The sequence below is a fragment of the Neopelma chrysocephalum genome, unplaced genomic scaffold (genome assembly GCF_003984885.1).
Source record: "Neopelma chrysocephalum unplaced genomic scaffold, ASM398488v2 Primary Assembly neopelma1_81, whole genome shotgun sequence".
NCBI lineage: Eukaryota > Metazoa > Chordata > Aves > Passeriformes > Pipridae > Neopelma > Neopelma chrysocephalum.
The window spans coordinates 3,149,847-3,163,806 of NW_020897743.1; the positions used below are offsets into that span (position 1 = coordinate 3,149,847).

The 13,960-nt window shown below is 48.5% G+C and overlaps 1 protein-coding gene across 2 annotated transcripts in view; it reads right to left on the reverse strand.

The window, feature by feature from the left end:
- The window catches only part of LOC113971028 (gamma-aminobutyric acid receptor subunit beta-4), a 70,695-nt gene that overhangs the window by 20,597 nt on the left and 36,138 nt on the right, over positions 1-13,960 (reverse strand). For both annotated transcript variants that reach the window (XM_027690538.1, XM_027690539.1), the window contains exon 4: positions 2,533-2,753. In XM_027690538.1, coding sequence (XP_027546339.1) covers positions 2,533-2,753 — 221 coding nt within the window. The remainder of the gene's footprint in view (positions 1-2,532; positions 2,754-13,960) is intronic.

The window sequence follows — 13,960 nt, forward strand, 5'->3', positions numbered from 1 at the left end:
ACAAGAGTAGGCTTCAAAACCCAGGGTGGACCTGCAGCTCCCTTCCTGTTTGGAGGACAAGCCTGGGCGGACATTTACAAAGATGAAGGGAACACAGGTGAATATTCAGTGACTGTTTTCTTCCTTGCTTACATCTGCTCTGCACAAGGCTGTGTATTTTTGAATGGGATCACAGCTATTTGCACCCAGAAAACTGGACCTGGTACTTCTGTTTTCAGAAAAATTGCAGGTGCAGGAGTCAAAACAGAAAACAGCCCTAAAGAAATCATTGTCCACACCATTATGAACAAAGCTAGAAGGACTTCAAGCATTCAGGGCACCTGGGTTGTCCCCCAGTACTTTCAGACCCTGACCTGAAGTGCAGTTTGGGAACAGGAGCTGCAGTTTCTCAGTGCTTCATTTTCACAACTGCCATTTTCTCCAGGGGCAAAAGAGCAGCTTCCAGGAAAACCAGCCAAAAGTTAAACCAACACAGGCAGCTCTTACTCTGGCCCTGGAAATAATGGGCAAACAGCTGTGATTTTCTTTCTTTTGGCCTGGATGCAATTTTCCCCCTCTCAGCTGTTTACACAGGTCATTTGAGGGAGCTGAGCTCCCTCCCCTGCACTGCTGGGCCCTGTGGGAGGGGAAGGGAAGGGACAGGACAGTGCTCCAGGTGCTTGCACAGTGTCCCACCCCCAGCCAGCTCGAGTGCAACCTCTCCAAGGGCTTCCAGTGCCTGTCACCTGTGCTGCTGGGTTCACACCACTCATTATGTGAGCTGATTACGCGGCAGCTGATAAAAATACACCAGCACTTCTTCTTCTTTTGCTGTGCAGGTGTGGGCAAAGATTTCCCACCAGCCTGGGGGAGGCAGCTCTGCACCCAGGTGGGCTGGCTCAGCAGCAAAGAGCTCAGCAGCACTCTTTGCCCCCTCCTTCCCACCAGGCTGAATTTATGCTCCTACCTGCCCCTACTCACACATCTCCCTGCCCAGCCTTCACTCCTGTCTTCATACAGGGTGAAAATTTGGGGCAGTGAGCTGTGGGAAGGCTGCAGCCTTTCTGGTGGGTCAGTAAATCTGGCTCAGGGCTCCCTGGCAGTATCAGCCAAACAACACCACCAGCCTAAGGCAGGGAGATAAATGTACCTGTCCCGGGGAGGGAGAGGCATCACAGGGTCAGAATCACAAAGCTAGGCTTGTTGCACCTTTTGCTGTCTCTGGGGGCCTGGAGTAAGAAGCACCCACTAACTGGAAGGGTAAAACAGTGCAAATTTGAGCCCACGTACCACAGCCTGTCCCTCAGCGCCAGCAGTGGCTGCTGCTCTTTTGGCTTCCCAGGGCTCTGCTACAGGGATAGCACAGGGCACAACCACCTTGCTGCCCTGGCAGGTTGAGGTCCTGGGCACCCTCCTGCTTTGCCATGCCTACACCCAGCCCTACCCTCCCCAGAACAGCCCAGCCACTTAAAGAGGAGGAAAACAATCACACAAGTCAGACTTTGCCACAAAACATGAAGCAGCAGAGGAGCTGACACTGTAAATGGGAAGGGGTGGGTGTACTCTCTCGGAAGGAGAAAGGTCCTTCCTCCCCCCTTTGCTGCAGTGGGATGTAAGCTCAGAGCTATCACAAACATTTGTAATTGTGGAGGCAGGTCAAAAGAGCCAGCTGTGAATCTGGGTAGTTGAAAAGGGGGAAAAAAGCCCAAAAACCAAAAACAAACTGCCACAACCAAACCAAACCAACAGCAAAAAAACCCAGACCCCAAACCAAAAAAATATCAGTAGAGAAGCAGACAAATACAGGGCTGGAAAATCATTACCAGGGTTTCACTACAGCATCCTACAGTTGCAAATTCCCTTTTTAATCCTCTGCTACCTCCATTTAACTTTCTTACCTACTCTGGCCCCTTCATGTAGCCAGATAACAGCCCAATCTTTGCTGCTCCCTCCACCACACACAATCACAGCAATTTTAAAGGCTTTGGACTTGCTTATGTCAATTTATTCCAGACACTACAAAAAGCCTTCTCACTGAAGACCATTACTATTAGATACCAACTTTCAAGCCTCAATTTTAAGAATTCCTCTAGTAAACACACATTGTTTTTAACCACACAAAAACCTGTTTTCTATGACCAACTCGAAAATTACTCAAGTGATTTGACTCGAATGCTACAGAAACTCGGCCTTAGATACAAAAGTAAGAAAGGCTCATCTCCATAGGCCAAACCCTCAGAAAATCACAAGCATCTGAAAAAGAGTGTTTCAAATGGCAGCGTTATGAAACATGAATGACAGTGACCTGAAAGGCTCAGAGCAGACTATTCCCATCTCCAGCATCCATCCCTGGCACCACAGGAAACGCTGGAGGCCCGAAGGAAACCACCATTTCCAGCTTGGAGAATTAACAGATAACACAGAACTTTGCAACTCCTGAATATCTTTTAGGCTTTTGGGTCCTTGCCTCACCAGACTATCTTTGGAAATGGGGGAAGTTTAGAGGAGGTGCCCTTTTGGACAGCGACCAACAAAGATTCCCCTTGGACTCACCTCAGGCCGTACAGGACGGTCCCATCGGGATGGAGGCGAATCATGCGGTTCTTCACTGTCACCCCGTGCAGAAAGGACTTCTTGTCATTCAGGAAGTAGGTGTCAGGCAGCCACAGCTGGTCAGCCACCCGGTTGTCCAGGGTCAGGTTGAGAGGAAGGTCATTGTACGCCAGGCGTTTGTCCCGCCAGCTCTGCTGGAAGTACATGGTGATGGTGTAGTCCTGGGAGGGAAACATGAAAACATCACCCTGTGCCACTGTCACCCCACCCCTTCACTGCTGCCACTGCTGAGACCTCTCCGAATTCCTTGGCACCCAAATGTTTGTGTTCACACCCCCACCGGGTCTTTATTTTTGGAGGGGGTGTGTGCTGTGTTTGGTTCTGGGAAAACAGGAGCAAGCCTGAGCTCTGTAGGGGACAAAATGGCACTACACAACTCCAATCCAGCAGAACTGCATCCCACTCGTGTTGTCCCAGCCTACTGAGAGCTTGTCTGCATAACCAGCAATCATTTGGACTGTGCACTAAAGGATGTCAACCAACAGCCACACAGCACCAAAGGCTTCAAGGGTTCATCTCCCAGTGAAGTCCCATAAAGGTGTCTGGACCCCGGGCAGTTGTGCCCAGCCACTGCTCGTTACCACACAGTTGGGAAAAGCCAACTCTGCTACCAGCAGAAGCTCAGGAGATTCCAAAGGGCACATGCAGAATCTTTCCTCGAGGCCAAGGTTTCAGAGTCAACCCAGGCCAGCCGTGACAAGCTATTAGCACTTGCCTTGTTACATGAGCTAAGCTGGGAGTTCATTGTGATTCTCAGGAAGGGACATATGTGGAGGAAATCTGTTGTCAGTCGAGCATGATCCGCTGGTAAAGGGGCAGTTCCCTGAAAAATTTCCCATAAATTTGGACATCAGAAGGAATTTCTTCATGGAGAGGTTTACTAAACATTGGAAAGGGCTGTCCAGGGAGGTGGTGGAGTCACCATCCCTGGAGGTGTTCAAGAAACGACTGGACATGGCACTAAGTTCTAGTTGACAAGGCGGTGATTGGTCCAAGGTTGGACTCCACGATCTTGGAGGTCTTTTCCAACCCAAGTGATCCTGTGATTCCTGAACCATGCCCAGCTAGCACAATGCCACACATCTCCTGCTCCTCTCCTGTTCAACAGCAACAAGCTGGCACTTAAAACTGTTCCTAAGACAAGAGTTCTATAGAGGGCGGGGGTTTGCTGCTCTGGAGCCCACAGCTGGAGTTCTGCAGGAACCACACTTGTGGCTGCACAGGAACAGCACTTCCAGGGGAAATCCAGAGGCCTCGGATCAGCTTGTTCAGAGGCACAGTATGGTGCCACATGCTAGAAGAAAAATTACTTATTCCCAGGTTAACAAGTAGTACAGGAAGGAGTCTTGTACACGCTAATGCCAGGAAACATTCTCACAACAGATCTTAAAGAGACCAGGAGCCAAGATTTTTGGGGTAAACCAGATAGCATCAAAATAACAGGATGTCGATTAGGAAGTGGGCACAAGTCTTGTTGACAGTGACCTTGCAGAAACCAGTGATTATTTCCCAATTACTAAAATAAAAAGCATTTTTGCAAAGCCATGCAAATGATCTAGAACAGGTGGGATCAAATGGTCTCTTCCAAAGCAGATACCTGCAGTGCTACAGGAATCCTCTTGACCACATGGATTCGCATGACAAGCATTTCAACTCTGCAAATTCCAGCTCTGTGCAAGAGGCTGATGAGGAACTTGCTCATGCACCAACATCTGGGCTGAGCACTGAGGCATCCTGCCTGCCTGTCTCCTCCCACTGACTTCACTCAAAGCCAGGTTTGATTAACACCTCTGAAAACAAGCTCAAAGAATCCCACATTGTGGGTAATGCCAGCTTTTGGGTATCTAACTATGATTCAGAAATCGAGACCCACATGCATATCTGAAAGGTCACAGAGTAACTCTGTGGAGTACACCAGATACAGAAGCTATAGCTGTCACCTTCTGTGTTATCTTGAAAAGAACAAAACCACACTGACAGCTTTCTGGCCAAGGAACTGTTTTGATTTGCTTTTTAAAGGACTGTAAACTCCTGCCTCAGAAGCCTCACAGTCCATCTCTCAGGGGCACAAACACTTTCGTTTTGGTCAAGACCTTGCAAAGGAAAATGTTGTGCCCAGAATCCCTTCCAGGGTATTTGGACCTGCATTGCAGTGAGAGCACAGAGGAGCAGAGCACCCGAGTTCCTGGAGCCATTTACCCTCCTTGGTAACAGACTCGTCCCCTGCCTGTGGGAAACTTGGCTGCAGAGGCATCATTTTCATTCTCCCCCTTTGAGAACTCCACCCTCACACCCTGGCAAGCTGCTTCACTGACCTGCATTTTCCTGATCCTTGACAGAGCCCTGCAACACCTCACCCCTAACCAGGCCACCCTGCTGTCACTGCAGGCTCCTGCCAGCCTTCAAGCAGCAGCAGACAAGCGGTGTCACTGATCTCCAGAAGGCAGAAAGGGCAAGCTGCTCACAAAGTGAACAACACACCCTCTAAACACGTCTTCTGCACTCCCAGGATTGATGGGAACAGACCCAGGGGGGTGCAGAAATAAAAGCCCATGCCCCAGCCATCAGGCTGATGAGGTTCTTCAGGTACAGAGACCTTTTTGGGGAAGAAAAGCCAGCCCAGCCCAGGCCTGAGCTCTGTTCTCAAACCTTCTTAGATTTCTTTGGGCAGCATCTTGGAAGCCTAGAGCACCTGATAATCATGGTTCCTCTAGTGCCTGAGGTTTCCCTCAGCCTCTCTCTCTGCTGATTCCTGCATTCCACTTGTTCTCCTGCTCTCCCTACCCCATCCCATCGTTGAACAGTCAGCTTCAAAACGAGCATTTCCTCTCTCTTCCCCTATCTGCTAGCCCAGTGATGGCCAGATCCCTTGGTTTGTCCCAGAAGCCTGGTACCTAGTAGCTCACAAGCTGCACAGCTCCAACGCTGCCTCCAGCCCTTTTATTCACCACAGCATCCCTCCGCTGCCCTCCCTGCCTGGCAAGGCAGAGCCCATGGCCCAGCTGTGTGTAGGATGGCACTCAGCACCACAGCTCCCCTTCGGCCCCTCATTGAGCTCAGATGGCACCTGAGCCTGCTGGAAAAGCTGCTGGAAAGCTGCTCAGCACGGCCATCCCTGTGGGACCCCCCTCCACATGCCCCTGCTCAGTCTGCTCTGCTGAACAGCTCCGTGCAAGCTGCCAGTCCCAGCTCCCCTCCCCATCCCCTGGTTTTGCAAAGGCTTTGCTCTCCCTCTCTCCCCTCCTTCTTGCTGGGACAGGCACACCAGGCAGGGGTGAGGGCAACACGTGGAGCTGGCAGACACTGGTGCTGCAGAGGTGCCTCCCTGTGAGCAGGGAGGACAGTTCACTTGGAGGGTCACAGAAGCACTGGAAAAGGAAGAGGAGCTTGTTGGAATGATGGTGCATCCCGCCAGCTGCTGAGGACAGGGCTAGAATCCATCTCTAGGCAAGAGGATACTGATAATTACAGCCCTCCCTGGAACTCAGCAGAGACCCCAAACCAAAGATGACACACAGTGTGAAAGGCTGAAATGTTGACACGACAGGGGCATGAATGGAGGAAGGTATTTCCTGCAGAACCCCAGAGGCAACAAATTCAGTCAAGCATGCCCAGGGATTCCCCAGGTTCTCAGAGGACAGGGTAGACAAGTCTAAGGGAACAGCAGCAGAGACACAGCAAGAAGGGAAATAAGCTGGTGGTATTAGTGTGAAGTCAAGAATGAATTTCCACTGGCTCATACTCCAGGCACCTTTAACATCTACCATATAAGCTCCTCCTCCTCCATCTCTGAGCCCCTTTGGAGTGAAATGCTCACCTATCCTTAGAAAACTAACCTAGACTTGTCCTGGACCCTTCCCCACTTGTGTTGGCTCTGTGCAGTTCCAGGGCAGACATGAACCCAGTGTCAGAGGAGAACAAAGCTGCCTCTTGGAGGAGAAGTGTCCCAGGTGAAGATGCCAGATCTGAGCCTAACGGGAACAAATCCACTTGTGCAGAGGAAGACAAAGTTTAAGGAGGCCAAGGCAGTGAGAGGACATGTGAACCCAGGAAAGGGGATTAACAGAGAAGAAATTACCTTCTCCTGCAGTCTCGTGTCAGCATGCAGAACACAAACATGGTACATGTCCCAAATGGTACTCTTAAAAATGTGTCTGTGCTGATTTTGGAGACACAGTTGTACTGTGGCAGACCAAAAGTTTTTCTACAGTAGTATCCCGTCTCCAGCAACAGCAGAGAGAATAGCAGAGAAGAATATAAACAAAACAGGGTCTTTGTTGTGATATTCAATTCTCCAGCTCCTGGGGACTTAAGGATCCAGACTTAAGGATCTCCCCAGGCAGAGCTGGTACCTTCTTAATTGAAGATATTCAGCTTCTCTTATGAGTTTGTCTTACTTTTTAGCCTTTGGCATCTTCAATCTTGTGGTAGTGAGTTCCACAGTTTAGTTCTTCACTATGTTTACATCACTTTAAACCAGGTACAGATCAGTCTATCTTTTCTGATTACCTGTAGTGCTTGTATTAAAAGTCAGTAAACAATCATAACCTTGTGTTACTAAGGCTTACAGGGTCCCACCACCTTTTAGACACTTCAGGGTTACTCAACAGGATACAAATAAAAACATACACTCTCAAAAGCAGTTGAAAGGCTCTGATAGAGGCAGGAGGCAACAAGAAGGGAAAACTGTTGCATGGGTTAAACGCAGAGCAGGGATATATGATGACAGTATCTGACATTCAGCAATGGGCTGCTGCACAGGAACAGACTGAAGGCAAGGTAATGGAAATAACTTTCCATGGAGCCTGTGGAATTTGATGTTACAAAAGCACGAAGTCAGGAGCATAACAGGATTTTGGAAGGTCTAAGCATTAATGTGGGAAATACAGTCCAATTCATCACAGGAAGGGACTAACAGGAAAGAATTGCCCAAGGACACTGAGCCTGCTGCTGCAAGGTCCAAGTTCCATCCTCTTCTATCTTCCAACAGAACTCCCAGGCAGGCTGCTTCCTAAACCCTCAGCACAACTCCCAGGAGACACAGATCACGGGTGGGTTGGGTCAAAGTATTTTCCTTTGTGCTGTGACCTGGAGAATCCTCTGCACTAAACTAGTCCAGAGACAGGAGTGTGCACACTCATTAGGGGCTACACTAGACTCAGAAGCCAGGATCAGAAATGGAAGGAATAATGTATGTAAAAGAGTCAAATATTTGCTCAGAATACAGCATTTCTGGCAACAGGAATGTTTCCTGTGAAGGTGACTATTCCAGGCCAGTGGAGGTTGTGTTTCACCAAGCATTGTAAGGTGCTGGAAGCAGTAACTTCTCTGCAGGGGAGAGAGTTCACTGTTCTTCTGCTGCTGCAGGACTCTGGGCATGAGGGATAAAGGAGGTTTTGCAACTCACCTCTAGCACTGGCTGTGCAACTTGACTTTTTTTCCCCTCATTTCCCCTCAACCCTGACTTTGATAAAGCACCTCCTTTTGGAGAGGCAACCAAATAAAAGTCTTTCCCTATATAAGCAAATGACATATGGTCTCCTTGTCCAAGATCACAAAAGAACATTAGGAAAGCCAAGATGCTCCAGAAAGAGGGAGAAAAATGGAACATCTGACTTAGTAAAAACCAAGCTGCCACTGCCAGAGACTAATGAACAGTTTGCTGGCTTCAACTTCTTTGATGATTAAACACCATCTCCTGTTCCCGTCATTCTTGGGAAAGAAATTAAAGGACAAAGTAGTCCTCAAGTATGTTCCATTTGAAGGAGGGGGTAGGGGAATAAGAGGAATTATTTTGAAGGGGAGAAGGCAGGATCTGCCTGCAGTCAGTTGCAAAGAATTGGAGCAGTGTAAAAGTACAGGGGAATACAGGAAGGACAGAGCACAGTGGCCACACAGTCCTTCTTTAGCAAGCTTGTTAAACAAAACTACTTTGCCCTCCTAAGCGATCGTCCATTTCCAAACACATAAATGGATGTATCTCAGACATTAACGTGCACCAGTTAACCTGACATAAGTAAATACCTGAGGACAGCCTTTCCAGCCCTAAGACAGCACAAAGTCTGTTCAGACTCTCACCTCTGCTCAGGGAAGGAGGCGGCAGCTTTTGTACCTCCTGTACTTTCCTTGGGCACAGCACTCTGCCAAAATGCTGCTTTTAATTTCTGTTTTGCTGCTGGTGCCAGTGCTCAGTTTTACAAGTCTGAAGTTTTGTGTGACAGCTGTTAGACATAAAGTGACAACCATTTCAGATACTGCCCTCCTCCCTGCCTTAGCAGGTGAGAAAGACACAATCTCTTTCCACTTTCCCTCTTTTTGAAATATGAGGTGCCAGCACTGACTTGGGAATTCAGAAGAGCACCTTCCACCTGCGCTCCCTCTGCAAATAATGCCAGGAAGGACTGGCTTCCAGGGTACAGTCTATGCCCTTCTGTGCTGCAGGTCTTTGTGCTCTTGAACTCGTTTTCTTTAGGACCTGAGAAGTAGTTTGCATGGATTTGTTCCCCTCACTAATCTGATCTACTTTTCTAGTAATTTGCATGTATTTAATTGCTGAATGCATGTCCAGAAACTGGGACAGGTATCAGCGACATCCTCAACAATTAGGGGAGTGTAAGGAAAGTGTCGCTTTGTTGCCCTATTTCTCTCCTGCCTTGCCCTATCCCTGCAGCACCTGGAGTGGTGCTGCTCCTGCAGGTGTAAGACAGAGGGCATATCTAGCTGGGTGCTGAGCCAGGAGGGCATTGATCTGCCCGTGACAAGGCCTTCAGACTCCTGAGCCTGTACATCAGTGCCCTGCCTGAGCAGGAGGCAGCACCACATGTCATCCTGCTTAACAGCCCCAGTCCTGCTGGAAGCAGAGGTCAGGAGGAAAAAGCCAGAACTGAAGGGCACGGGGATGAGCATCACCTGCTCTGTGAACACAGGCTGAACAGCAACCTTGCTCAGTGTTACAGGCAGCAATCCCAAAATCACCACCTGCAGCATGACATCTTCCTCGGGCAAGCTCTTGGAAAACAATGCCAGGCAGTTTCTATCCTTAAGCCATAAAATCTGTGAGCTAATTCACAACATACCTGCTGGGCTGCTCTTCTCACTTGATTCCTCATGTGCTGGTAGCTGAGCAAAACCCAGAGCCCATTCCATCCCCAAAACCAGGGTTGTTTGATCTTCCTGTTTCTGCATTACTGGCTTGGACTCAAACCCCATCATAACTTGAGAAATTGTCTTTTCCAGAGAGTGGCCACTTCATGAGAAATGGCCAAATGCATTTTTGTTTCCTACAGCTTCCCATGCAAACCAGCACAGAAAGGCACACTTGGGCCAGTCACCCAACTAGGGGCAGAGAAGCAAGGCCATACATTAAGTTCAGCAGGAGGCAGTACATGAGTTTGACCAATTTTCAGGCAGAAAGTCAAAGTGATGGTGCTTACATGACCTTCTCATACTCAGTGGGCTGGGAACTGGTAAGGACTCATTGTAACTCCAACAGAACTGGGAGCAGGTCAGATGCTCACCTGAACAAGGAGGGAGTTCAGGTAGCAGGTCCCCAGCTGGGTAATTTCTTCCAGGAAAATGGCAAGTTAGAGGGATGACTGGCTTGGGATAGTGCAGGGGGGCAGTGAACTGACCTCCCTCCATGAGAATGTGATGTCTGTCCTCCCAAGTGAAGTCTGTCCCAGGCACAACACAGGTTCCAGACACTGCAGGTAATGTGGGTTCTGCCCTTTCTTAGAGATCCTTAAAGACTCATTCCTTGATGTTTTGCTAGTGCACCACATGTCTCCAAATGGCTGCTCCAAGCCTTCCCAATTCCCTTCTCTCCCTTCCCATGTTTACTTAAGGCAAAGTCTTAACTTAGCCCCCCTTGTTAATTCTCTGAACCTCTCTCTAGGAGAGCACAAGGTCGCCCATTCCCACAGTGGGAGACACACAAGCATTAACACAGTGTCCCTGTGGAGCCTCAGAGTCATGACCAGGCTTTGCAGGGCTGAGAACGGGAGTCTGAGGTCTTGCCTATATAACAACAATGCCTTCTGGTTTGATGTGCTGAGTAATTTAAAACAGATTATGCTGCCAGGGGCTTCTGCTGACCCCTGGCAGGAAACCATGGTGCTTCCAAAGGCCATCTTTACCTTCCACTGTTTGCCTGCACTTATCTAGTCCACTACACTGCTGCCTTCCACATATCTACAGGCCACAGGACAGGGCTGCTGCCTGCATCCCACCTCTCTCCTCCCCTCTCCCACCTCATCTTTTCTCACCTTCCTGGCACCACCCTGGCTGCCTCACAGCATGTTCTTGCCGTACACATATGGGCAGATTTAATATCCAGCCATGAAAGCTCAAAAAACTGTTTTTAATAATCACTTTGCATTTAATTAAACGTGCGACAACAAGCCTATTACAGCAAATTAAATTTAAGTGAGACGTTTGAACGGTGACTAGTTGAAGGTATCAGTTTCTAAAGCCCTCAGAAGGATGGAGGAAGAAAACTGGATTATGCCAAGGGAAAGTTGATGCTGAAAGACAGGAGATGCTCTCTAAACCTTTTCCAAGGGTCTTCACCACCTCTGCATGTATCCCCAAAACCCTTCAAAGGGTCTTCACGGGCCCTGCCTGTATCCTCAGAGAATTCTCACCTTGTAGTGACATTTTTACCTTATACTTGCTAAGGTAAAGCTCATTTAAAGTGGTTGAAACTCAGTAGGGATTGTAGCAGGATCAACCTGGTAATGGAAAAAAAGTGATTTCTCCAGAACATTTCCCAGAACTCTTCACTCCTCTGTACCTTTTTTATATTTAAATAAAATGTTCTCTTCACCATGACAAGAGTTTTACTGGACACTGATCCAGGCAGACTTTACCCCAAGCAGGAGAGATGGTCTCTACTAGTCAGTGTCTGTGGAAGACAATGGGGAAAAAACGCTGGAAGAATGGGGAATTAAAGCAGTTAAAGGGCTTAAAATTAGCTACTCTAGAAAACACCTCTGGGTACCAATTTCAGCTCACTTAATGCTAATTCTGTAGATGACTTTGGGCACTTTCACCTATGCTTCATTTTCCCTTATCTGTAAAAATCAGACCCTGATTTTTAACTGACTAGCACCAACCCCAAGCTCCACGCTGCAGTTTGGGATCTCCACATCTCCAGGCAAGTGCTGTGTGTGTAAATACAGGAATGAGACTTTCCTCCCTGAGGAAAAAAAAAATTAAACAGAGCTTGTAATTCCCCGTGCAGTCAAGACCACCAGTACAGTTTGTGGCTGCATAGGTGGGGAACCACATGATAAATGAAGAAATATTACTGCTTTACACAGCAAAATGAAAAGCCATATATGCAGCTCTGAACATTGAAAGCATGAGACTCTCTGCAACAACATTGAGGCACACAGTGCTTTAAAGACACTGCTTTAACTTAGAGAAGGAATGTTTGCTAGTTCAGGTTCTGAGAATTGCCAGAAAGATGTCATTTCCCAGGAGGCAGCCAGAGGCAAACACATCCTTTAAATGATTTAAGACAACTAACATGTCCTGGGTGAAACAATCACCTCAACTAGGCTGGCACAGATTGGCTTGACCAAAAAGGTTAGAATGGTGTTTATTTCCTGCAGAAAGCAAAGTTTGATGGTGTAGGAAGGGTAACTGGGAGTAAGCAGATTAGATGGTGAAGCACAGAAGAGCAGAACATATTTCTGGCAACGGGGTCAAGTGTAGTCTCCTAAGCATAGAGGATGGAAGCCCTGGGGTTTGAAAAGCAAGGCCTACTTTTCAACAAGCTCAATCAAACTAGATGCAAACTATTGCACTTGAAAACTCCTGTACCCAGAGACCCAGTTCTATATCTGGGGTGACTGTTTCTACATGGGAACATTCTGCACAGCTGTGTCTGCAGCCTCTAAGTTGACAAGCTCAGTAAGATGGAGTATTGTCAGAGAAAAGGGCTAGAAATCAACTTTCCCAACTGTGGTGTGCACAGAGCACTGTACAGTCATTCTGGGACCACCAGGAAGTATTGGGGTATCAACAGATCTGTTCTAGGAAACAGCTCCTACTGCCAAGGTTGCTGACCAGGCAGTGCATCCTCAGGGATTTAGTGAACCTCTGCCTCCACCCATGGGTTAGTCTGCCCTTGGGCTGTGCCAGGGTAAAGCCAAGGCAACCAGTCCAGGCTGAGGCCAGCAGCAGTGCACACCGTATGGCCCATCCTGCCCCTCTCCCACTCCATCCATCCCAGTGCTGACAGCGGGATCACAGACCTGATGGGTGGGAGCAGGGCAGTTAACTGACAACAGCACTCAAAATGCAGCTGTATGGAACACTCCTGATCCTGCTGAATGCAAGTCAAGCTTATCACAGGCTGCACAAAGAAAAATAAAAGAGGTTTCAGCAGGGTGTGGAGGTCCACAAGCAAGCAGACTTGGACTTCACAGCCAAGTGGATGGCTGAGAACAAGCTGCAGTGTCTGTCCATGCTGAGTGAGTGCTCGCTGCAGCACCAGGACCAACAGTCCTGGAGCCAAGGAGCTCTATTTGCAGAGCTGGCAGGGAGCCCATGTGAGCTCGGTAAATAAAGTATCCAGATAATAAAAATACCCAAAAGCACTGCTTAATTTTTTTTGAGGGATCTGATACAGACAGTAATACTGAGAGGGAACAGAAGGATAGGGCAAACCCATCCTTCCAGAAGAGTGGGACACAGGGCACCTGATAGGTGTAATGGCTCTCAACTGGCACAGCTAAATACCTGACACCCATTTTTAGGGTAACAGCTGAGATTCAGGATAACTGGGCTCAGACAGGAGCTTCTGCATTGTAAAACCTCAAGTCCCCTGCAATCTTAGCTACAAACTCCTGGTAAATAAAAGGGTCGGTACTTTGTGTATCCATAACCTAGGAAAGCAACAAAGGGAATGGACAAGGAGACACAAGCCATGGATTGCCTTCCCCTGCAGCCACACTGAAGTTGCAGGAGACACTGGAGTAGCAGGTTGCTGCAAAGGAAAAAGGAGAGGAGATCCAACCTATAAGCAGTGAGTATGTTTTGGGTTTGCTTCCCTCTTCACTAGAGCCTCAGATGGTAGTACACCCTACAAAGAGTGGGCAAAGGGTGTTGAGAGGACATCCTCCAGCCTGGTGACCCAGGTCACTCTGGCACAGGTAGCAGGAGACCAGCTGTAGGAGTAGGAGACCACACCTTGCAAGCAGTGATGTGGAAGGGGCCAGTGGATCTTGCCTTTTACTCCCTCCTCCACTTTTTTTCTGGCTGGGGCTGGCCCACAGTTCTGCTTGTGTCAGAACAGCAGGGACTACCCACAACTCATCCCACATGCATGCATGCCCTCCTTCCCCAGAATGATCCCTTCTGT